This window comes from Oncorhynchus masou, chromosome 11, assembly GCF_036934945.1.
Source record: "Oncorhynchus masou masou isolate Uvic2021 chromosome 11, UVic_Omas_1.1, whole genome shotgun sequence".
NCBI lineage: Eukaryota > Metazoa > Chordata > Actinopteri > Salmoniformes > Salmonidae > Oncorhynchus > Oncorhynchus masou.
The window spans coordinates 27471359-27496787 of record NC_088222.1 but is presented as its reverse complement, the minus strand read 5'-3'; the positions used below and the strand labels follow the sequence as shown (position 1 = coordinate 27496787).

The 25429-nt window shown below is 41.5% G+C and overlaps 1 protein-coding gene across 3 annotated transcripts in view; it reads left to right on the top strand.

The window, feature by feature from the left end:
- Nucleotides 1-25429, top strand: part of LOC135548409 (ectodysplasin-A-like) — a 66223-nt gene that overhangs the window by 25640 nt on the left and 15154 nt on the right. For all 3 annotated transcript variants that reach the window (XM_064977992.1, XM_064977991.1, XM_064977990.1), the window contains exon 2: nt 11669-11777. In XM_064977992.1, coding sequence (XP_064834064.1) covers nt 11669-11777 — 109 coding nt within the window. The remainder of the gene's footprint in view (nt 1-11668; nt 11778-25429) is intronic.

The window sequence follows — 25429 nt, the reverse complement described above, 5'->3', positions numbered from 1 at the left end:
CCGCCCCCTCAGGGGTTAGCGTGTGTGTCTGACTGGCTATGGGCTCCCTCTTGGGCTTGGCCTCTAAGCAGAACACATATCTGACATAGGAGCCTCAGACCCAAGTGCATGTTGATGTGACCTCAGGCTCCAGATGTGGACTTGTTGTAACCTTATGATCGAGGTATAATTCAATGTCTTTCAATCCAGTTCGTGCGGGCAAGAATATCACACTAATTAAAGTTGTTATAACCATTGTTCTACTGAAATGATGTATGCAGTCTTCCTTGTCCAAGTATGCTTAGCGGGCCTACATTTGTTTGATATGTTACATGTTGCCAGACACAAAACTGAGGTTATAGCACATTGGAAACATGCCTACAGAGCTTGTCCCAGTATCAGGCATGATATGCAAACAAGTGCTAAACAAAGTATGTTATGCTAATCAACATATGTGTCCCTGATTTTAATTAGTCTGATTTGTGATAAACAATTTGTGACAAACCTTTTTTGGAAGTGGTTATTTTGTGTACAATAATGGCCTGGTGGGAGGGCCCATGCATTATAGACCTTCCTGGTCTCTTGACTGTGTGGAGTTCAGTTGAGTACATCATCCCGGTCCCAGTCCCAGCTGCACTACTAGAAACAGGGTGAAAGGTCTGTACTCTGATCTCCCCTATTACAGTGTGATGAATGAGATGGCAATGTCCGCCATCAGTATAAAAGGTGCAATTTAAAACGCACCTGGAAACGCCACCTGTATAGAAATGCTCCATGTCTCACGGCAGACTCATGTTGCATAGTCTAGACAGCGCGTCTCTCCAGCCTTTCAGAGCCCCGGCGCATTAGGTTAGCATTTGGCAGGTCAGCATCTGTTCCGGTAGTGGTGATACTCCCCACTCCGCCCCAGCCCCCACTGGGTTCCTCTAATATTGGATGTGTTCCCCTTGCTCCCCAGGGAACCTCTGTCTCATTCTCTCTCTCTGCTACCTTCTATCTTGTCTCCTGTCTGATTTACTTAGTATCTGTTCTCTTGTTGCTTTACACACCACCTGGGGCGGCAGGTAGCCTAGTGGTTAGAGCGTTGGGCCAGTAACCGAAAGGTTACAAAATCAAATCCCTGAGCTGACAAGGTAAAAATCTGTCGTTCTGCTCCTGAACAAGGCAATTAACACACTGTTCTTAGAGCTGTCATTGTAAATAAGAATTTGTTCTTAACTGACTTGCCTAGTTAAATAAAGGTTAAATAAAAAATAAACACAGTCTCTCTTCTCCCCACATCTCATGCTGTTTGACCTGTCTAATGAATCACTGTTATCTCCAAGATGCAGATGTTACCTAATTTGATCCTTTTCCAACCTGTGTGCACATTTGACATACTACAAGGTAGAATCAAAGTAGAGGCTTATATTGGAACATGTACAGTACTGTACAATAGATTGTATTGTAAAGGGATTTAAAACGAGACAGTAGATTTGTGTTTCACTGTGTGTCAGTGGCGGTCGGTGCCGTTTAAGATGAGGGAGGATTATTTTTTTTAGGAGTATGGCCTTATTTCTATTACAGCATATTGGATGACTGTCATTCATATTCAATTCACCCCTTATCACACGCAAAACAGTTCACTTTCATAGCAGCCACATTCAAACAGCATGATCACTTTGTATATATAATTCCTTCTTCCAACTATCTACACGCTCTCCTCCTCTCACCTTTACCCTTCGCTTGTGGACTTGAATGCGGTCTGTGACCAGGCAAAAAAAACTTTCCAAGTCAAACGTTCATATCATGAAAGCTAACCGCTACACACAGCCTACATCGTTGTCAACTCGAACTACTAGAACTAACACGTTAGTAAACCCGCTACAATCATGCAGTACATTGTACAGCCAGAAATCAGTTTAGCAGTTACACCAGTGTGTCCCAGTGGCAATAAATTAATAAAACCAAAAGCTTACATTGACTTAGATGAGTTCCAGTGTTGGATAGCCATAGCCAGCTAGCGAACATAGCATCCCTCTCTGTTTGAGCAGGGTGTTTGAGTAGGCTGCATTTGCTAGCTGTGAAAGTGAAAGTTTAAAAAAAATACAACCAAATATAGCTAGCTCGCTCTTCTCCTTAATTTTGAATTATTATTTTTTTTAACTGCTCATCTATTGTCTTTCACCCTCTTTGATGCAACTACTCACCACATTTTATGCAGTGCTAGCTAGCTGTAGCTTGTGCTTTCAGTACTAAATTCATTATCTAATCCTTTGATTGGGTGGACAACATACTGCACGAGCTCTGATAGGTTGGAGGACATCCTCCGGAAGTTGTCATAATTACTGTGAAAGTCTATGGAAGGGTTGAGAACCATGAGACTCCTATGTTTTGTATTGAAGTCAATGTTCCCAGAGGTAGGAGCTAGGAGGCTAGCTGTCTTCTGGCTACACCACGGGGCTAAACTACAGAGTGCTGCTGAGGCTAATGTAGACCTTCATTGCAAAACAGTGTTTTAATCAATTATTTTGTGATGTGAATATATTTAGAAAAGTTTTATCCAATAGGATCACTTTTTTTTACACATGACAGTGTCTAGGGTTTACAGATAAATGTGCGACAAACAAAAAACATCCAGTTAGCTGCAGTCCTGTGGACGAAAACAGCTTGTTGATGAGAGAGGTCGAAGGAGAATGGCAAGAATAGTGACATTTGGGGGGGTTAGCGTGTGCAATTTTTATTAGCCTAATAATAAAGACGTCATTTAAAAGGTAAAAATGTATTACTTACCTTTTAATGTGGCATAAACACAACCTGTCATGATTGTCATACAAATCACTTCAAAAAGTAGGCTTCCGGTGCATGTTCGTCCAGTCCAAAATAATTTCAGCATCCAAACTGCATGTATACTCGTGCCATTAGACATCTGTTACAAAACACCAAAAAGTGTTCTTAATGACAATCAGCAATTGCCATTGATTAAGCCTACATGAATTGATACGTCTTGCTGACAAATGTATCTTTTTTGTAGCCTGAAAAGTTGGGACACATGAAAAGGGGCTGAAACTATTCTGTTGAAAACGGGATGGTCACCCTAACACATGGTGAATTTACTAGACTAAGCTGGAATGTGTATTACCATGAACTTCAAATAGGCAGCCAGTGATGTGGTGGTAAAAAAATAGGTGGGTAAACTCTGATTGCCTGATGCGGCAAAAACAAATGACACTCCCTATACTTTCAATGCATTTTTTTCAGAAAAAGGTGGATAAACGGTGTTTACTTGCGTTTACCCTACACTAGGCCACCTCTGCCGGTAGCTTACCCTCTCAGCCGAGACAATTTTGCAGAATACACAGGGAACAGGTAGCCTACAGGTAGCCCACATTCAATATAATACATTAATTGAATCAAAACATGTTTTACACCCTAGTTCATGAGTTGTCCATAATTCAGGAGTTAATGATTGGAGTCTTCACAGATTGTGCAACAAAAAACCACTACCTTTCTTTCCTTACCTTACGTCAATACATCTAATGCATTGAAATATATCAAGGATGCATGGCAAACAAATGGCAAAAACGAGGAAGTACAAAGGAAAATCTATGCGTAAAGGAGCTCAGCTGAGGCCGAAATTCAGCACTACTGAGTGGACCAACCAGCTCTCATAGTCTCTCTTAGAATTAGACGCCCATCCATGTTTCAAAAAAATTATCAAAGTAGTTCCAAACGTCAAATTTCTAAGTGTTTAAGGTTAAGTTTAGGCATTAACTCAGAATTCTTAAGGTTAGGCATTAAACCTAAGCATTACAAAAACATATTTCTATTGCTGGATTTGAACATGCAACCTTTGCCTCTGGAATCAGAGGCAGATGCTTACACCCATCCACCATCCACGTCCACAACGCCCTAGAAAACCAAAACCTACTTGAAGGTAACAGTGCTCATTGTTGTCCCTCCTGGCCGGTTTTCATGCCGTCTCCTGACGTCCTTAGACATGGATGAACGTCGAAAACTGACTTGTATCACGAGTGACCTGCCTTGAGTGGACAGCACTGAAACATAGAAATTAATGTTTTAAGCTATGACAGAGAGGTGGGTGTGTTAATTTCATATGGAAGCTTTTATTTTAATATTTACCACAGTAAAACATGTTTTCCAATACATTTTAAACAAATATGAGAATGGTTAAATTAACATTATTTAGACACCCACTCCACCCCCACCCAATGTTGGACTTTTGTTGCATTTAGGGGTGCTACAGTGGTGTGTATTCATGGATGCCAAGGAAAATAAGGCTTCTCAAAACAATTGACCAACAAAAAAGCATACAATTATTTATCTTTGGTCTCTCTGTGTTTCATAATTTTCCTTAAATTTGCAAGTGGCTGAATGTATCTCACACGAGAAAGAATTAGAGCAAGTGAAACAGCGCCCCTCTGTCTCTTTACGTGTAGGCCATCTATCTGATGCTGTCTGGTCCAAACGAGTATGACATTGTTGCCGCCAGTAGCATTGAAGGCAAGGGAAACCAATGAGCATTTGGCCTCCCTTGATAAAAAAGTGTACAAAATTAGCCAATCAGCATTAAGCTAAACTGAGCGAGCTCAACTGTGAATGGTCCTGGCGCACCAAAAAAAAGTATAAAGGGAACCCAGCTTGGATTTGGCTTCACTCCTATCAAATTCCATTGTAAGCATACGTCATTGACAGAAAAACTTGAATTGTTGCATCTGGTTTTGTTGTTGTCCTCTGCGGGCTAGCTAGCCAGCTGGCAAAAATTGTCCCTTTACTAAATTAGCCATGGATGGAGATTTGGGATTTGGACTTGTGGTTTTACTTAATTCTCCATATTGGCCAACGACGATTCTGATCCAAGCATTAATTCATACATTGTTGTGCCCCTGGCATTAAAGGATGGAAGTTCAATATGTAGCTAGATGTATAAGGCTAATGTTAACTAGCTAACGTTTCCCATGAATGGAAGTTAGGCTTTTAGCCAAGTAGCCTAGGACAACAAAAAATAAAAGCGTTTACTGTATGACAGAGTGGTGGACAGTTTCGTCAACATGAAAGAGAGAAGGATGGTATTGGCGTTTCTATACAAGTAGGGTGAGTCAGCATATGTTTTCTACTTGCACAAACTTGCACGCACACACACACACAGAAATCAGAACCATGGACAGCCACAACATATTTAGCTTACATTGATTGGACTAAATTGTTTTTGGTATCTTTTAGTTGTCAGTGTATTAGACTAAGCAGAGGTGATTTGATGATGTTGATATGTCAAAGTTGAAATGGTGATGGAATAGTAGAGGCAGCTCCTGTTTTCTTTGTGACTTGCGGTAACTCTCTGTGGTTCTAAATCAATAGTTGTTTTGTCGTCCGAAAATATTGGAAACATTAACTTGCTTGACCATGCTATAGGTCATGAAACTGTCTGTTACTGTACATGCAATATGCTTTGTGGACTTCACTGGACAGAGGTTGCTATCCGGTTTTGTGAGAGAAAAAAATGTGTGGTTGAATTTTCCCCATTGATTTTACTCGCACACTGCTACTGGGGAGCTAATGTCTCATTCAGGGGAGCTGTGCCCCACCTGACTCCCCTGTAATTTGCACCCTGGGTGGACCACAAACAGGCAAATAACGGTACAGTACAACAGTTGTGTGCAGAATGGCATCTCAGAATGCACAACTCATCGGTCCTTCTTGCGGATGGGCTATTACAGCAGACGACCACACCGGGTTCCACTCCTATCAGCTTAAAACAAGAAGAAGCGGCTCCCGTGGGCATGCGATCACCAACCAACACTGGACAATTGAGGAGTGGAAAAACAGTGCTTGGTCCAATGAATCCCAGTTCCTATTGCGTCATGCTGATGGCAGAGTCAGGATTTGGCGTAAGCAGCATGAGTCCATGGCCCCATCCTGCCTGGGGTCAACAGTACAGGCTGGTGGCAGTTGTGTAGTTGTGTGGGGAATGTTTTCCTGGCACACGTTAGGTCCCTTGACACCAATTTAGCAATGTTTGAACAGGCTGTTCTGGAGGCAAAGGGGGGTCTGACCCTGTACATGGGTGTAACTAATTAACACCAATGAGTATAGGATGATCAAAATAATTATAATAATATGTGGAATTTTCAACACAATTTCCATGTATACAGTACATAGTTCTGATGATTATGTTGAAATTAGATTGATGTAACAACCCATTAGTCAAGTTAAGTCCATTTATTTAGTTTGAAGTTTTACTCTAATTTCAATGTATACAATGCTTGTGTGATCGTTTTTAAGACCTCAAATTACTTTTCATTAATAATCTTGTCTAACAACATGTATTACTGGGCAGTGCAAATTCAAATCAAATCAAATCAAATGTTATTGGTCACATACACATGGTTAGCAGATGTTAAAGCGAGTGTAGTGAAATGCTTGTGCTTCTAGTTCCAACAGTGCAGTAATATCTAACAAATAATCTAACAATTCCCAACAACTACCTAATACACATAAATCTCACAAGTAATCTAACAATTCCCCAACAACTACCTAATACACATAAATCTAAAGGCGTGAATGAGAATATGTACATATAAATATATGGATGAGCGATGGCCGAGCAGCATAGGCAAGGTGCAGTAGATGGTATAAAATACAGTATATACATGTGATATGAGTAATGTAAGATATGTAAACCTTATTAAAGTGGCATTGTTTAAAGTGACTCGTGATCCATTTATTAAAGTGTCCAGTGATCGTGTCTCAATGTGGGCAGCAGCCTCTCTGAGTTAGTGATTGCAGTTTAGCAGTCTGATGGCCTTGAAATAGAAGTTGTTTGTCAATCTCTCGGTCCCCGGTGATGCCCCCGGTGATGCGTTGTGAAGACCGCACCACCCTCTGGAGAGCCTTGCGGTTGAGGGTGGTGCAGTTGCCGTACCAAGCTGTGATACAGCCCAACAGGATGCTCTCAATTGTGCATCTGTAAAATTTTCTCAGGGTTTTGGGTGACAAGCCAAATTTCTTCAGCCTCCTGAGGTTGAAGAAGCGCTGTTGGGCCTTCTTCACCACACTGTCTGTGTGGGTGGACCATCTCAGTTTGTCCGTGATGTGTACGCCGAGGAACTTAAATCTTTCCACCTTCTCCACTGCTGACCCTTCGATGTGGATAGGGGGGTGCTCCCTCTGCTGTTTCCTGAAGGCCACGATCATCTCCTTTGTTTTATTGAAGTTGAGTGAGAGGTTATTTTCCTGACACCACACTCCGAGTGCCCTCAACTCCTCCCTGTAGGCTGTCTCGTCGTTATTGGTGATCAAGCCCACTACTCTTATGTCATCTGCAAACTTGATGATTGAGTTGGAGGTGTGCATGGCCACACAGTAGTGGGTGAACACGGGGTACAGGAGAGGGCTGAGCACACACCCTTATGGGGCCCCAGTGTTGAGGGTCAGTGAAGTGGGTCAGTTTCCTACCTTCACCACCTGGGGGCGGCCTGTCAAAAAGTTCAGGACCCAGTTGCACAGGGAGGGGTTGAGACCCAGGGCCTCCAGCTTGATGATTGGAGGGTACTATGGTGTTGAATGCTGAGCTGTAGTTAATGAACAGCATTCTTCCATATGTATTATTTTTGTCCAGATAGGATAGGTGCAGTGCAATGGTGATTGCGTCATCTGTGGACCTGTTGGGGCGGAATGCAAACTGAAGTGGGTCTAGGGTGGCCGGGAAGGTTGAGGTGCTATGATCCTTGACGAGCATCTCAAAGCACTTCATGATGACATAAGTGAGTGCTTACGGGCAGTAGTCATTTAGTTCAGTTATCTTTGCCTTCTTGGGTACAGAAACAATGTTAGCAATCTTGAAGCATCTGGGGACAACAGACTGGGATAGGGAGTGATTAAATATGTCCGTAAACACACCAGCCAGCTGGTCTGCGCATGCTCTGAGGACGCGGCTAGGGATGCCGTCTGGACCAGCAGCCTTGCAAGGGTTAACATGTTTAAAAGTTTTTCTCACGTCAGCCACTGAGAAGGAGAGGGGTGGCGCAGACTTTGTTAGCGAGCCGCAACGGTGGCACTGTATTATCCTCAAAGCAGGCAAAGAAGGTGTTTAGTTTGTCTGGAAGCATGACATCAGTATCCGGGAATACTTATTTTCCACCATAATTTGCAAATAAATTCATTAAAAATCCTACAAATCAAATCAAATTTTATTTGTCACATACACATGGTTAGCAGATGTTAATGCGAGTGTAGCGAAATGCTTGTGCTTCTAGTTCCGACAATGCAGTAATAACCAACAAGTAATCTAACTAACAATTCCTAAACTACTGTCTTATACACAGTGTAAGGGGATAAAGAATATGTACATAAAGATATGAATGAGTGATGGTACAGAGCAGCATAGGCAAGATACAGTAGATGGCATCGAGTACAGTATATACATATGAGATGAGTATGTAAACAAAGTGGCATAGTTAAAGTGGCTAGTGATACATGTATTACATAAGGATGCAGTCGATGATATAGAGTACAGTATATACGTATACATATGAGATGAATAATGTAGGGTAAGTAACATTATATAAGGTAACATTGTTTAAAGTGGCTAGTGATATATTTACATCATTTCCCATCAATTCCCATTATTAAAGTTGCTGGAGTATGATGTGATTTTCTGGATTTTCTGGATTTTTTTTCTCATTTTGTCTGTCATAGTTGAAGTGTACCTATGATGAAAATTACTACAGGCCTCTCTCATCTTTTTAAGTGGGAGAACTTGCACAATTGGTGGCTGACTAAATACTTTTTCCCCCACTGTAGATGGGGTGCTTAAGTCATTTGAGCTGAAAATATATATACCAGTTATCTAATAATAGTTTATTTTGTTATTTACAGTTAAGAAACGTTCTCAGAAGCAGTCTTGGAGACATTACTTTTCTACATCTATCAAGTATTGAACAACTACTCCATAATAACCGTGACTCATATAGATTTATATCCAGAGTCACTCATTGCTAATGCAACAATGACCAAAACCAGATGTACATAAGTCAAGAGAGCAATGGGAATCTGATTTGAATATTACAATTGATGAGGGCCTATGGTCGGACCTATGCCAAGATAGTGTGTCAGTGACAATCAACTCTAGATACAGACTTATACATTACAGTTTCCTCCACCAACTCTATCTGACACCTCAGAGGCTACATAGATATAACCCTGAAATATCAGAAATGTGTTTCAGATGTGGAACAACAGAAGGCATTTTTTTGCATTCTACTTGGCACTGTACTATATAATTATGGAGGTCCCTTTCCCACTTGACCCTGAAATATGCCTTCTGGATAACTTTAACTTTTTTGGGTAACTTTAAATGTGAGTTTGAGGAATAACTTCAATATCAAATTTACAGAAATCGCAAGAAAATGTGTTGCATTGACATGGAAATCAAATTCCCCTCTCCAAATTCCCCTCTCCAAATTCCAAGATGGCTCTCTGAAATTAATAAGTGTATTCCTATTAAGAAGATGACCTATGCTTTAAGAAATAAATTCAACTACTACTTTGTATGGCAACCCTTCCTGGACTATATGGAAATACTTCCATTGGGGTTGGTGATATGTGCTTGTAGATGTTAATATTGTCTCTCCATAATGTACTGTTTATATTGCTTTGTGTATGTGTTGGTCTCTCTTGTCTTTTGCTATTGTTGTTATCATTTTGTCCAACAACATTGTGTTATTTTTTGCTATAGGCTGTGTTTGCAGATATCTTGTTTCATTCAGTATATATTTGATTGACATGCTCAGTAATTGTCAGGGTGTAGTGATCTTCTGTTGGGGTGAATCAAATGAGATTACATCATCGTGTTTGTCATCCCATACATGTCATTTTTTTGGGACTGAGGATCTCCTCTCTAATAATTGGACGGAAGCCTCTTGTTAGATTGTAAGGTACACATTTACTAATGTAGATAGCATTTGTATCATAAAGGTGAGCAACAGCATACTGTATAAACTACATCTATTTGGTTGTTATAATACCTCAATGGAAAAGTACTTGGTGAGAGTCAAGTTGACACAAAGCTGCGGTTCAGAGGTCTTGTCTCAGGCTCTACAGACTATAATGAGTGCCTGTCAGGGTAACTAAAGTTTTGGCTGTCCTCTCCCTTTACGGGCTGGCTGGGATATCAAAGGCCCCGCTGATAAACAAAATAAACTCTCAGCACTGCTTTCACCCTTTATTGTCCTGCCCGGTTTTAATGTTGGCCAGGTGCACAAACTCTAGCATTTTTAAGCCGGCATGCAGTGAGCAAAGCATCCACAGAAGCATGCCTGTTGTTGGTATCACTCAGCTACAGTATGACCATACATCCTCAGTACTGCTGAATAAATCCATTGTTGTTACATTGTATTTGAGGTACAAGGAATGTAGTCCATTGGTTACAGTTCTCGTGTAACATTCCTGTCCTGAACTCCAATGTTTGTCATGTAGATAGTAAGTACCCTGATATCAGTGCAATATCCATATTGAACTGAGACTACTCTATAAACGCTGACACGCGTATACCAGCATATGAGACTCACCTCTGAAGATTTTAATGATAGTTGGTGGAAGTGGACTATCACCCCAAAGGAATGCAGAGGGGCCATAAAATGAAACTTTTGACTGGGAGTCATGTGACGGATGGGTAATGCTCATTGTTCACGTTTGGCAAGCCCTAGTCTCTCTTGCACATTTTCCGATAATTTTACAGGTACGTTATTGCCTTAATCAGCGTCACTCATTTATGTAGGGCTTTTGAAACAGTAGTTTGAAGACACGTTTATGGAATACGGAACTAGTGAAAATGAGCTATTAGTGTCCTGTAATGTATTGGGGCAAAACTCCCTATAACTGTTCACCCAGGCTTTATATAAGCAGGCTAACACAATCTTGTGGAATGCAGACAACCCATGTTTAAACCCAGTCAAGAGTAACATTTATTTTCCTGCCCTAAGGTTATTGGTGAACTTTTGGAATTGATGGCTGCTGCTTTCTATTGTCATAAAATGTGCTATTTTCAATGAGTAATCAATACCACATCTCAAGAAGGATCCTCGGCAACGAGCGGCCTGCTCTGCCAAGGGCAGCGTTATGAGCTCAACATAGGATTGTCTACTATCCAACAGACAGAGACTGCCTGGGTTTGGTTTTCTGCATCTTGTAGCCAAGCCTAATGCCTTCCGTCAATGGAGTCATGTTTTCACATGGTTTCCCCTGGAGTTGGGCATGCATCTGAAATGTTCATCTCTTGCACACTTTCTCCCTCTCCCATTCTTCCTATCCCCTCTTCTTAGTATCTGTGGAGAGGAACTCTGCTTATCGCGTTGCAGTTTGGTCTAATTTATGTTCCATAAGTGCAGGTCTCATAAATACTCAAAGTGAACAAAGCCAAGTAATTCAATCCTGTGTCAACAAACACCAAAAAAACTGACAAATCTAATCCGTCCTGATTTGAAATATAATTTGAAAGAACATAAACTTTTACTTCTTTCGCAACATTGCCTGTGATTTCCATGAATGTTATGAGATAATATGAACACATTTCGTATATTTTATGCAAGTTCTCATGACTTGCTAGTTGAAATGATAAAGACTCCAATGCAAACAACAGTTCTATTTCAATTTTATAACACTTTTCCTTGTATCCTTCACTGACCAACAGAATAGGTTGCCTCTGGGGAACAGTGACGAAAGCTCTCACCTCAAAGAAGACCGAGACAATGCTGTCCATCGCACCAAAAGGAGCCAGCAGAATAAACGACTTGATTCAGGTATGGATTCTTTCTTGGAACAACAATTTCATTACATTCAAAGAATGCCTTAAACTTTCATGTTCTAATTTGTTAAATGACTGGACGGATGGGTATACATCAAGTTTTACCTCCAGGTAAAAGACTCAAGACAGCAGGGATAGAGCAGGCCTGAACCCAGTATGCTGTATGGTTCATGGTGGGCAGTGGTATAGTGGAAACTATACGCAGGTACAGTGCCTTGCGAAAGTATTCGGCCCCCTTGAACTTCGCGACCTTTTGCCACATTTCAGGCTTCAAACATAAAGATATAAAACTGTATATTTTTGTGAAGAATCAACAACAAGTGGGACACAATCATGAAGTGTAACGACATTTATTGGATATTTTAACTTTTTTAACTATTCAAAAACTGAAAAATTGGGCGTGCAAAATTATTCAGCCCCCTTAAGTTAATACTTTGTAGCGCCACCTTTTGCTGCGATTACAGCTGTAAGTCGCTTGGGGTATGTCTCTATCAGTTTTGCACATCTAGAGACTGAATTCTTTTCCCATTCCTCCTTGCAAAACAGCTCGAGCTCAGTGAGGTTGGATGGAGAGCATTTGTGAACAGCAGTTTTCAGTTCTTTCCACAGATTCTTGATTGGATTCAGGTCTGGACTTTGACTTGGCCATTCTAACACCTGGATATGTTTATTTTTGAACCCTTCCATTGTAGATTTTGCTTTATGTTTTGGATCATTGTCTTGTTGGAAGACAAATCTCCGTCCCAGTCTCAGGTCTTTTGCAGACTCCATCAGGTTTTCTTCCAGAATGGTCCTGTATTTGGCTCCATCCATCTTCCCATCAATTTTAACCATCTTCCCTGTCCCTGCTGAAGAAAAGCAGGCCCAAACCATGATGCTGCCACCACCATGTTTGACAGTGGGTATGGTGTGTTCAGGGTGATGAGCTGTGTTGCTTTTACGCCAAACATAACCTTTTGCATTGTTGCCAAAAAGTTCAATTTTGGTTTCATCTGACCAGAGCACCTTCTTCCACATGTTTGGTGTGTCTCCCAGGTGGCGTGTGGCAAACTTTAAACGACACTTTTTATGGATATCTTTAAGAAATGGCTTTCTTCTTGCCACTCTTCCATAAAGGCCAGATTTGTGCAATATACGACTGATTGTTGTCCTATGGACAGAGTCTCCCACCTCAGCTTTAGATCTCTGCAGTTCATCCAGAGTGATCATGGGCCTCTTGGCTGCATCTCTGATCAGTCTTCTCCTTGTATGAGCTGAAAGTTTAGAGGGACGGCCAGGTCTTGGTAGATTTGCAGTGGTCTGATACTCCTTCCATTTCAATATTATCGCTTGCACAGTGCTCCTTGGGATGTTTAAAGCTTGGGAAATCTTTTGTATCCAAATCCGGCTTTAAACTTCTTCACAACAGTATCTCGGACCTGCTTGGTGTGTTCCTTGTTCTTCATGATGCTCTCTTGTAATGGCATTCTTCGTTTGTCGCAAGAGAGTCGGACCGAAATGCAGCATGTTGGTTACTCATGTTTTTTAATGAAACAAATGACGATTACAATAATAATACTGAGACAAATACAAAAACAACAAAACGGAACGTGAAACCTAAGTACAGCCTATCTAGTGAAACTACACAGAGACAGGAACAATCACCCACGAAATACACAGTGAAACCCAGGCTACCTAAATACGGTTCCCTATCAGAGACAACAAGAATCACCTGACTCTGATTGAGAACCGCCTCAGGCAGCCAAACCTAAACTAAACACACCCTAATCAACCACAATCCCAATGCCTACAAAAACCCCAATACGAAAACACAATAACATAAACCCATGTCACACCCTGGCCTGACCAACTAATTATCTAAAACACAAAATACTAAGACCAAGACGTGACATCTCTGGGCTTTTAACGGACCTCTGAGACTATCATTGTGCAGGTGCATTTATACGGAGACTTGATTACACACAGGTGGATTGTATTTATCATCATTAGTCATTTAGGTGAACATTGGATCATTCAGAGATCCTCACTGAACTTCTGGAGAGAGTTTGCTGCACTGAAAGTAAAGGGGCTGAATAATTTTGCACGCCCAATTTTTCAGTTTTTGATTTGTTAAAAAAGTTTGAAATATCCAATAAATGTCGTTCCACTTCATGATTGTGTCCCACTTGTTGTTGATTCTTCACAAAAAAATACAGTTTTATATCTTTATGTTTGAAGCCTGAAATGTGGCAAAAGGTCGCAAAGTTCAAGGGGGCCGAATACTTTCGCAAGGCACCGTAACCCTGTTTCTTTTCAGTGTACATTGCGTACTTTCACTTCTTAATTAATAGGACTGATGAAATATATCATAATGTTTAGCTTAAAATGTTGATAAACGATTATTTCTTCACATTTTAAGCGCAGCAAGGAATGTGCACACAGTGGTAGGCCTAAAAGAGAATTCACTAGAACATGTTTTCTAGCCAACCTAATTAATTTACATTTCCTAAATCATAGATTAAGTACATGTTTAAATGTCACATGATAAGAACAACCATCTATCAAAACGAGTCAATGGCTAGCTAACATTCTAGTCTACTGACAAGCTAGCTAACTAGCTGTTTAGCTGGCTAGCATACCCACAAACTCATTTTAATCATATTAACCAGCTAGCTAACATATTTTCTTGACAAACTGTTAAATTAGTAGCCAGCCAGTTTCAAGTGATGTTAAATAACAATATAAGTCTTCTACAAACTTTGAGGGTGGTTTTCTTAAAATAGTTCATCAGGGAGACCTCCGTTATAACTAGCTATGCTGCACTCTATTGGAACAGTTAATACTCAAATTATACATTGTTTTGAAGCTTAAAATCTCCTCTTTCCAACAGTATATATAACTTCAAATGTGTTTAGGGGTCAATGTGTCAATATGATAGAACAAGCCACATATGACTCGCATAATGCCTTTGACCTCCTAGACATTGAAAGAAAGTTGATTTGAAAGCCAATAGAACAGGAGACTGCATATGAGGAACTGTTTATAAAATATGTATTTCAATGTTCAGTTTTTGGTGTGGCTATTTTGAACAAAGGTAAGACATGCCTCATAATATGAAATAAAACATCCAGGTTTCAAACAATTAAGGAACAGGAAAAATATAGTGATGCTAATGATCGGCCTATCGTCTTCTGGTAGCCTAGATGGAAAGGCTTTCCCAAAATCCTTCTCAATTAAATGTTAACTAGCTATAAAGTAGCCTATGCCTACCTGGCAGAAAGATATCCTGATTATTTGCATCAATCCAGTGGACATTGGTTTTGCAAACTCCATCTCATGTGCAATACAGAAACACCACTAACCAACAACAGTGCTAGTGCCTGTGCACTTGAATTAAAGGGTAACTACACTCAAAAATCTAAATTTCCTAATTTGGACTTAGAATATCCAATTATGTTGCTTTTCTATTTTTTAAAAATGGTGAGAGCGAAAACCTGAAAACATTTGGAATAAATCTGAAACCTATGAATTTCTGACACAGTTGACAGCTTAATTAATTTATGTATTTCAATAGTAGAACTACTATACCAAGATGAGTGAGAGAGCATGCGGTAGGATTTTACAGTGAGGAGGCAACAGCAGTTATTTACTTTTCTTTCCCGGGTGAGGCTTTTACTAGCAAACAGGAAAATAAGCCACCAAAAACTACAGAAATTACAAGGCTAAAATAGCCTACCTGGATCCTTCACTATGGACCGTACCATTATTAACCAATCATCAAGTATCAGTTTCAATATAGACCAAACCATTATTAACCAATCATCAATTTGCATTTTTATTTTTTTATTTCACCTTTATTTAACCAGGTAAGCTAGTTGAGAACAAGTTCCCATTTACAACTGCGACCTGGCCAAGATAAAGCAAAGCAGTGCGACACAAACAACAACACAGAGGTACACATGGAATAAACAAGCGTACAGTCAATAACACAATAGAAAAAAAGAAAGTCTTTATACAGTGTATGCAAATGGCTTGAGGAGGTAAGGCAATAAATAGGCCATAGTAGCTAGGTAATTATAGTTTAGAAAATTAACACTGGAGAGATAGATGAGCAGATGATGATGTGCAAGTAGAAATACTGGTGTGCAAAAGAGCAGAAAAGTAAATAAAAACAATATGGGGATGAGGTAGGTAGATTGGGCGGGCTATTTACAGATGGGTTATGTACAGCTGCAGCGATCGGTTAGCTGCTCAGATAGCTGATGTTTAAAGTTAGTGAGGGAAATATAAGTCTCCAGCTTCAGTGATTTTTGCAATTCATTCCAGTCATTGGCAGCAGAGAACTGGAAGGAAAGGCGGCCAAATGAGGTGTTGGCTTTGGGGACGACCAGTGAGATATACCTGCTGGAACGCGTGCTACGGGTGGGTGTTGTTATCGTGACCAGTGAGCTTTACCTAGCATAGACTTATAGATGAACTGGAGCCAGCGGGTCTGGCGACGAATATGTAGCGAGGGCCAGCCGATTTGAGCATACAGGTGGTGGGTGGTATAAGGGGCTTTGGTGACAAAACGGTTGGCACTGTGATAGACTGAATCCAGATTGCTGAGTAGAGTATTGGAAGCTATTTTGTAAATGACATCGCCAAAGTTGAGGAACGGTAGGATAGTCAGTTTTACGAGGGTATGTTTGGCGGCGTGAGTGAAGGAGGCTTTGTTGCGAAATAGGAAACCGATTCTAGATTTAATTTTTGATTGGAGCTGTTTAATATGAGTCTGGAAAAAGAGTTTACAGTCTAGCCAAACACCTAGGTATTTGTAGTTGTCCACATATTCTAAGTCAGAACCGTCCAGAGTAGTGATGCTAGTCGGTCGGGCGGGTGCGGGCAGCAAAAAGGTTGAAAAGCATGCATTTGATTTTACTAGCGTTTAAGAGCAGTTGGAGGCCACGGAAGGAGTGTAGTATGGTGTTGAAGCTTGTTTGGAGGTTAGTTAGCACAGTGTCCAAAGAAGAGCCAGATGTATACAGAATGGTGTCGTCTGCGTAGAGATGGATTAGGGAATCACTCACAGCAAGAGCAACATCGTTGATATATGCAGAGAAAATAGTTGGCCTGAGAATTGAACCCTGTGGTACCCCCATAGAGACTGCCAGAGATCCGGAGAACAGGCTCTCCGATTTGACACACTGAACTCTGTTTGCGAAGTAGTTGGTGAACCAGGCGAGGCAGTCATTTGAGAAACCAAGGCTGTTGAGTCTGCCGATAAGGATAATGTGAATAACAATAAACATATTCTGACAATAATCAATATATTACTAAATATATTCACACTTCCGTCAATGGTGTAGGACCCTGCATAAAGCAGGGTAACATTTGTCCTCCCTTCGAATTCAACCACATTACAGATCTCAGTAACACAGGATAAGTAGCGCTCCTGAACACAGCTGTGTTTGACACACCTCCTGATGCAGCAGGAACAAAGGATTCACCTCTTCATTCAACGAGGATTACCGGTATGTTTGCAAACAATTTTTTACCTTTAACCTAGCGATTACATCACCAAAACATGTGCACTTGAAGCATACTAAGACTGAGTAACACAGCACTACAAACAAATGGCTGGCGCATCCAAAACCAAATGAATGTTGGCGTGAACTCTAACATGCATTTCTCTCTCATTACAGGCGAACATCGGCAGTACTGAAGGACATAGCTAAACACATATTACATTCAATAAATTAATGTGCATTCTCATAAACCCTTAAAGTGTTTCAAATGTCTGGTTACTTATATAAGGCATGTCTTTAGGTTGTGAAAGAGATTATTTGGACGATCATCACAATTGGGTTTATCATTTTAGGTCATTCAGAGTACATGTCACTGTTTCTCCTGTTTAAAAAAATTACACAGGGCGCCTTTCCTTCACTGGGCGGGTCGTTTAGTTGCATTTACAGAGGCTGGATCTATGCACTTTGGGAGGGAGACGCTGTTCCCCACTTCTATGTTGTTGGTATAAAACCAGAATATAAGTAATTACATTTTTGCGGCTGTTCTCCTGATTTCTTGGTTTGAAAGGAGCGAGCACTGGATTTTTGATGTGGTATTCAGTTCAAAGCCTGACATGCATTGCATTGGAACATTTACAATGCAGTAATTTGTTTGGGCGCTCTGTCATTAGAGGGTTTAAGTCTCTCTCTCTCTCCCTCGCTCTCTCTTTCCATTGTGGGCTACTGCTGCTGCTTAGATATCAGTTGAAGTGAGTCTACATATTTCAGCTTCACACAATAAGGTTGGTATGATCCTGCCAGAATCAGGATCTGGTGAGGCATTGTTCCTTTCCTCGGATTACCTCCAGTCAGGGGAGGCTGAGGAGATGATTGACATGTGTTTGGGACGCTGCTGCTTTCTGCCCTGAGGATATATTTACATGTAAATATGGTGCAGGTCCAGTGTTTTCATTGGAGAGGTACTGTAGGGAAGAAGTGGTGCTGTGATCCCAGCTAGAGAGCTGCTCTTTTGGCTTAAAGGAAAGATTCACCCCTTTTGAATGTTACTGTATTTTTTTCTTATCTCTGAGATAAAATATGCATATAAGAGATGCACAAAAACTACACTGAACAAAAATATAAATGCAACATGTAAAGGTCCCATGTTTCATGAGCTGAAATAAAAAAATCCCACAAATATTCCATATGCACCAAAAGCTTATTTCTCTCAAATTGTGTGCACAAATTTGTTTACATTACGGATAGTGAATATTTCTCCTTTGCCAAGATAATCCATCCACCTGACAGATGTGGCATATCAAGAAGCTGATTAAACAGCATGATCATTACACAGGTGCACCACTTTAAAATGTGCAGTTTTGTCACACAACACAATGCCACGGATGTCTCAAGTTTTGAGGGAGCATGCAATTGGCATGCTGACTGCAGGAATGTCCACCAGAGCTGTTTCCAGATAATTGAATGTTAATTTCTTACCATATGCTGCCTCCAATGTTGTTTTAGAGAATTTGGCAGTACGTCCAACTGGCCTCACAACTGCAGACCACGTGTAACCACACCAGCTTAGGGCCTCCACATCCGGCTTCTTCACCTGTGGGATCATATATCTTTGACATTCTTGCATGTTGAGATTATATTTTTGTTCAGTGTATATATAACATAAAAATGGGTGACTCTTTCCTTTAATGCTGAGGATCTCCCCTGATGGTCACTGATGAGGTGTCAGTCACCAAGAACAATTAGGGAATAGGATATTAGGAGTTAGAAAGTAGTATGTTAGATTGGTGCCAGGAAAGGTTTCCACTGGTGATAAAGATCCACACAAGCACAAATGTGCTGCATGCCATATGAAGTGTGCCAGAGCACAGAGTATTGCAAGAGAGGTGTTGGCAGAGCCCAGAAATTACCGGGTCTTTGGCTGCCTCAGAAATGCCTGCCTGGTTTTGAACTACACGCATTCCCAAGATCAGCATTGAAGAGTGACTCCCCTACAAACATCGAAAGAAAAAGTATTGGAAAAGGAACAGATACTATATGGAAGGAAAGGCCTCTCCAAAAGAGCCCCCAAAAGAATGTGACAAGAATAGGCAATATGGAGGGCAACAGCAACTGCAAATGTATATTTTCACTGGACTGAAAATACACTAGACGGTTCGTGTATGATCACACTGCTCAGGCTTAGGGCACTTCCGCCTGCCTTAGAACCAGACGATACGCTTCTGCGGTGAACAAACCATCTGTGACACCTTATCTGTTTTGATCTCTACCACCTTGGGTTTAGGAGACAATGTAGGAGGAAGGGAGGGAACCTACTCCTTCTGTACTTCCTCCCTGGGGAGATTTAACAATGCATTGAGGGTGGCGTTAATCTTCACAAGCACAAAATGATTGTGATTTTTCATCTGTCAAAGAGTACGGGGTCAGTGTTGTAACCGGTAGAAGTGGGATCGCTGTGAGACATGCCCTGACACAGACGACTGCTGCTGTTGAAAGGATGAGCTTTATGTTCACCTGTCATGAAGTTCCTCCTTCTTATCACCGACATGTGTCACTGAATTTATTCACAGAGATGTGTTCACACCGCAAAACCCATCTGTCTTTGCTTCACACTCGAATCTAATCCAGTTGAACAGAATTTTTATTCCAAGGTGTTTATTCATTCTTTCTGGAGTGTAGAGTTTGTGGTTGCATTGGAAATGGATTGTGAGAGTGAGTCATGAAAGCCTTGTCCTTGTATGCTCTGTGTGCCATAGTGTAAACTGGAACACTCAGCATGGGGACTATCAGAATGACATATGTATACATACATATGTGAGTCTTCAGAGTTTGTTAGCCCTACATATGCTTCGTACACCGGATATGCCTCTTCTCTGTCTCACTGCAAAATGGATTTGTCAGTTTTATAGGGGATATCTTTAAACACGGACAGGTACAGAGTTTCATGGATCTAAGGGGAAAGACTACAGCCTTACTAAATCATAGGCTTATTATGTCAAATAATTCTTTGTCTGTTTTGGTGCAGTCATAGTTCTACTGTTATATGGAAGAATGGTACCGGAGGGGATGGCTGCCGTTTTACGGGCTCTTTAACCAATTGTGCTATTTTGTGAGTTTTTTCACATTGTTTCTCATTTATTTTGTACATAATGTTGACGCTACCGTCTCTTATGACCGAAAAGAGCTTCTGGATATCAGAACAGAGATTACTCACCTCGAACTGGACAAATATTTTTATTTAAGGAGATGGACACAAAGGATACAATGTTGCTCTCAGACAAGACCCAAATCCTTTTCATTAGCATGAAGAAAATAATGAAATACAGGGGGCGGAGATCAGGGTGCCTTGTGAGAATTTGTCAGTGAGTGTGTAACTCGCCTCTAGTATCCATTCTATTAGCCAACGTGCAATCACTGGATGAGCTCAGTTCAAGACTATCCTACCAACGAGACATTAAAAACTGTAGTATCTTATGTTTCACCGAGTCGTGGCTGAACGACGACATGGATAATATATATTTGCTTGCTTTTCCGTGCATCGGCAGGACAGAACAGCTATGCCTGGTAAAACGAGGGGTGGGGGTGTGTGTCTGTTTGTCAATAACAGCTGCTGCGCTTTATTTAACTAGGCACTTCAGTTAAGAACAAATTCTTATTTACAATGACAGCTTACCCTGGCCAAACCCAAACCTGGACGAAGCTGGGCCAATTGTGCGCCGCCCTATGGGACTCCCATTCACGGCCGGTTGTGATACAGCCTGGAATCGAACCAGGATCTGTAGTGACGCCTCTAGCATAGAGACGCAGTGCCTTAGACTGCTGAACCACTCAGGGGCCCTATTAAGGTAGTCTCGAGGTATTGCTCACCTGAGGTAGAGTACCTCATGATAAGCTGTAGACCACACTATCTTCCAAAAGAGTTTTCATCTATATTTTTCATAGCCTTCTATTTACCACAACAAGCTGACTCTGGCACAAAGATCGCACTCAACGAGCTGTATAAGGCCATAAGCAAACAACAAAATGTACATCCAGAAGTGGCACTCATAGTGGCCGGGGACTTCAATGCAGGCAAACTTAAATCTGTTTTACCTCATTTCTACCAGCATGTCACAAGTGCAACCAAAGGAGAAAAAAATCTAGACCACCTTTAATCCACACACACATAAAGACACGTCCAAAGCTCTCTCTTGCCCTCTATTTTTTTTAAATTGACCATAATTCTATCCTCCTGATTCCTCCTTACAAGTAAAAACTAAAGCAGGAAGTATCAGTGAATCTCTCAATACGGAAGTGTTCAGATGACGTGGATTAAATGCTACAGGACTGTTTTGCTAGCTCAGATGAGAATATGTTCCGGGATTCATCCAATGGCATTGAGGAGCATACCACCTCAGTCACCGGCTTCATCAATAAGTGCGTTGACGACTTCGTCCCCACAGTGACCGTATGTACATATCCCAAACAGAAGCCATGGATTACAGGCAACATCCGCATCGCGCTAAAGGCTAGACACTACTCCGGCCGCTTATAAGAAATCCCGCTATGCCCTCAGACAAACCATCAAACAGGCAAAGCGTCTGTTCAGGACTAAGATTGAATCCTACTACACCGGCTTTGACGCTCATCGGATGTGACAGGGCTTGCAAACCCAGCTGCGAGCTGCCCAGTGACGCAGGCCTACCAGACGGGTTAAATGCCTTTATGCTCACTTTGAGGCAAGCAACACTGAATCATGCACAAGAGCACCAGCTGTTCTGGAAGACTGTGTGATCACACTCTCCGTAGCTGTTGTGAGCAAGACCTTTAAAGAGGTCAACATTCACAAGGCTGCGGGGCCAAACGGATTACCAGGACGTGTACTCAGAGCATGGGTGGACCAACTGGCAAGTGTCTGACATTTTCAACCTCTCCCTGACCGAGTCTAATACCTACATGTTTCAAGCAGACCACCACAGTCGCTGTGCCCAAGTAAGTGACTGTAACCTGTCTAAATGACTACCGCCCCATAGCCCTCACATTGGTAGCCATGAAGTGCTTTGAAAGGCTGGTCATGGCTCAAATCAACACCATCTTCGAGGAAACCCTAGACCCACTCCAATTCGCATACTGCCCCAACAGATCCACAGATGATGCAATCTCAATTGCACTCCACACTGGCCTTTCCCACCTGGACAAAAGGAGCACCTATGTGAGAATGCTGTTCATTTACCACAGCTCAGCATTCAACACCATAGTGCCCACAAAGCTCAACATTAAGCTAAGGACCCTGGGACTAAACACCTCCCTCTGCAACTGGATTCTGGTCTTCCTGACGGGCTGCCCCCAGGTGGTAAGGGTAGGCAACTACACATCTGCCACACTGATCCTCAACACGGGGGCCCTTCAGGGGTGCGTGCTTAGTCCCCTCCTTTCTCCCTTTTCACCCACAACTGTGTAATCAAGCACAACTCCAACACCATCATTAAGTTTGCTGACGACACAACGGCTTCCTTCCATCCAAGACCTATATTTTATTTATTTTATTGAAACTTCCTTTAACTAGGCAAGCCAGTTAAGAACAAATTCTTATTTACAATGATGGCCTACCCCGGGCGACGCTGGGCCTATTGTGCGCAGCCCTATGAGACTTCCAATCATGGCCGGATGTGATGCAGCCTGGAGTATACTAGGCGGTGTCAGATATAGGCCCAAAAGTCATAGACTGTTGTCTCTGTTACCGCACGTCAAGCAGTACCGGAGCACTAAGTCTAGATCCAAAAGGCTCCTTAACAGCTTCTACTCCCAAGCCATAAGACTGCTGCACATATAATATATCATGTGCGGAGTACATATCGTACCTCACAAATCCACAAAGGTCAATTACAAAGACATATCTTTAAAAGTATTCAAGGAACTAAGCCAGTGTCATTTGTGTTATTGACTAATTGTTTACTCCATGTGTAACTCTGTGTTGTCTGTTCACACTGCTATGCTTCATCTTGGCCAGGTCGCAGTTGCAAATGAGAACTTGTTCTCAACTAGCCTACCTGGTTAAATAAAGGTGAAATAAAAAAAATAAAAAAAATCAATACTGCTTGGTAATGGGTCGCAACTGATCAGGCCTCCTACTGTGAGACTTGTCCAAATTGCAACAATGAAGCTGCTAGCTAACTTCACTCTTTTTAAATAAAATTAGCCAGAGAGACGACAGATTGGCCAATTGGCTCATCTTCTTATTACCCCCACCCATCCTCTGTCTGCTTGTGTTAGGTTCCCCTGGGCCACTCCTCTTCTCAGACAGCATAACATGACAAGGCCTTTGGCAGGACTGGGAGCACCAGCTCACTGGATTATATAATTATGTTTTTCCCCTTCAAGTGGAGCAGGAGAGAGGAGAGCAAATTTTCAGATGTGACCATTGGCTTATTCATTTTCTAGAATAACAGCTGTTTGTTTTTATAATTCAATTTGATTTAAACATTTCTTGTCCATTACTTTTAAAGACCAAGCAGCCCCGGTCTAAAGGTCTTTCCAAATTAGCTAAAAAGACAAATGATGTTATCGAACAAGTTGAGTATGGTTGGATTAGCAAATGGATATGTGAGTTTAGCTCGACATTACAAGCTTATTCAATTAAGGCTGAGCTTTAAAGCAAATAGTGACATTCTCAGGCCTCAGGAATGCATGTTAACAATTTCCCCCACCTGCTTCTTGGCAGGTCTGTCCTTTTATTTTGATTAAAAGAAAAAAAGCCCATGTATTATAATCCCCTGCCATGAATCACAGTCTGCGCTCAGGGGTTAGAGCTGCACTGTGCAGGAACGATGCAGTATGAGGTTACACAAAGCAGATCCTATTCCATTTGGACAACTGGTGAGGGCTTCTTGACAGTCAGATATTTTAGGTTAGAGTTGTGCCTTTTTTATTAGATTTTTTGGGGGAATAGGAATGTTGCCATGTGGTAGTACATGTATGTACTTTCAGTTAGTACAGAAGAAACAAAGCAGAAATATTTTCTCAAAGTTCTAGCCATTACAAGAGATTAAGTATCCTTGTTTTAAATCAGGCTATTTGCAGAAGTGGCTTTGAGCAGGAATGAACACTCCCAACCCAAAGTGTTTGACACACTGAGTGTTTTCACACATTGACTCCCTCTATGTTCTCTGTTTTTTATTTTTATTTTTTATTTCACCTTTATTTAACCAGGTAGGCTAGTTGAGAACAAGTTCTCATTTGCAACTGCGACCTGGCCAAGATAAAGCTTAGCAGTGTGAACAGACAACACAGAGTTACACATGGAGTAAACAATTAACAAGTCAATAACACAGTACAAAAAAGGTGAGTCTATATACATTGTGTGCAAAAGGCATGAGGAGGTAGGCGAATAATTACAATTTTGCAGATTAGCACTGGGAGTGATAAATGATCAGATGGTCATGTACAGGTAGAGATACTGGTGTGCAAAAGAGCAGAAAAGTAAATAAATAAAAACAGTGTGGGGATGAGGTAGGTGAAAATGGGTGGGTTATTTACCAATAGACTATGTACAGCTGCAGCGATCGGTTAGCTGCTCAGATAGCACATGTTTGAAGTTGGTGAGGGAGATAAAAGTCTCCAACTTCAGGGATTTTTGCAATTCGTTCCAGTCACAGGCAGCAGAGTACTGGAACGAAAGGCGGCCAAATGAGGTGTTGGCTTTAGGGATGATCAGTGAGATACACCTGCTGGAGCGCGTGCTACGGATGGGTGTTGCCATCGTGACCAGTGAACTGAGATAAGGCGGAGCTTTACCTAGCATGGATTTGTAGATGACCTGGAGCCAGTGGGTCTGGCGACGAATATGTAGCGAGGGCCAGCCAACTAGAGCATACAAGTCGCAGTGGTGGGTGGTATAAGGTGCTTTAGTGACAAAACGGATGGCACTGTGATAAACTGCATCCAGTTTGCTGAGTAGAGTGTTGGAGGCAATTTTGTAGATGACGTCGCCGAAGTCGAGGATCGGTAGGATAGTCAGTTTTACTAGGGTAAGTTTGGCGGCGTGAGTGAAGGAGGCTTTGTTGCAGAATAGAAAGCCGACTCTTGATTTGATTTTCGATTGGAGATGTTTGATATGAGTCTGGAAGGAGAGTTTACAGTCTAGCCAGACACCTAGGTACTTATAGGTGTCCACATATTCAAGGTC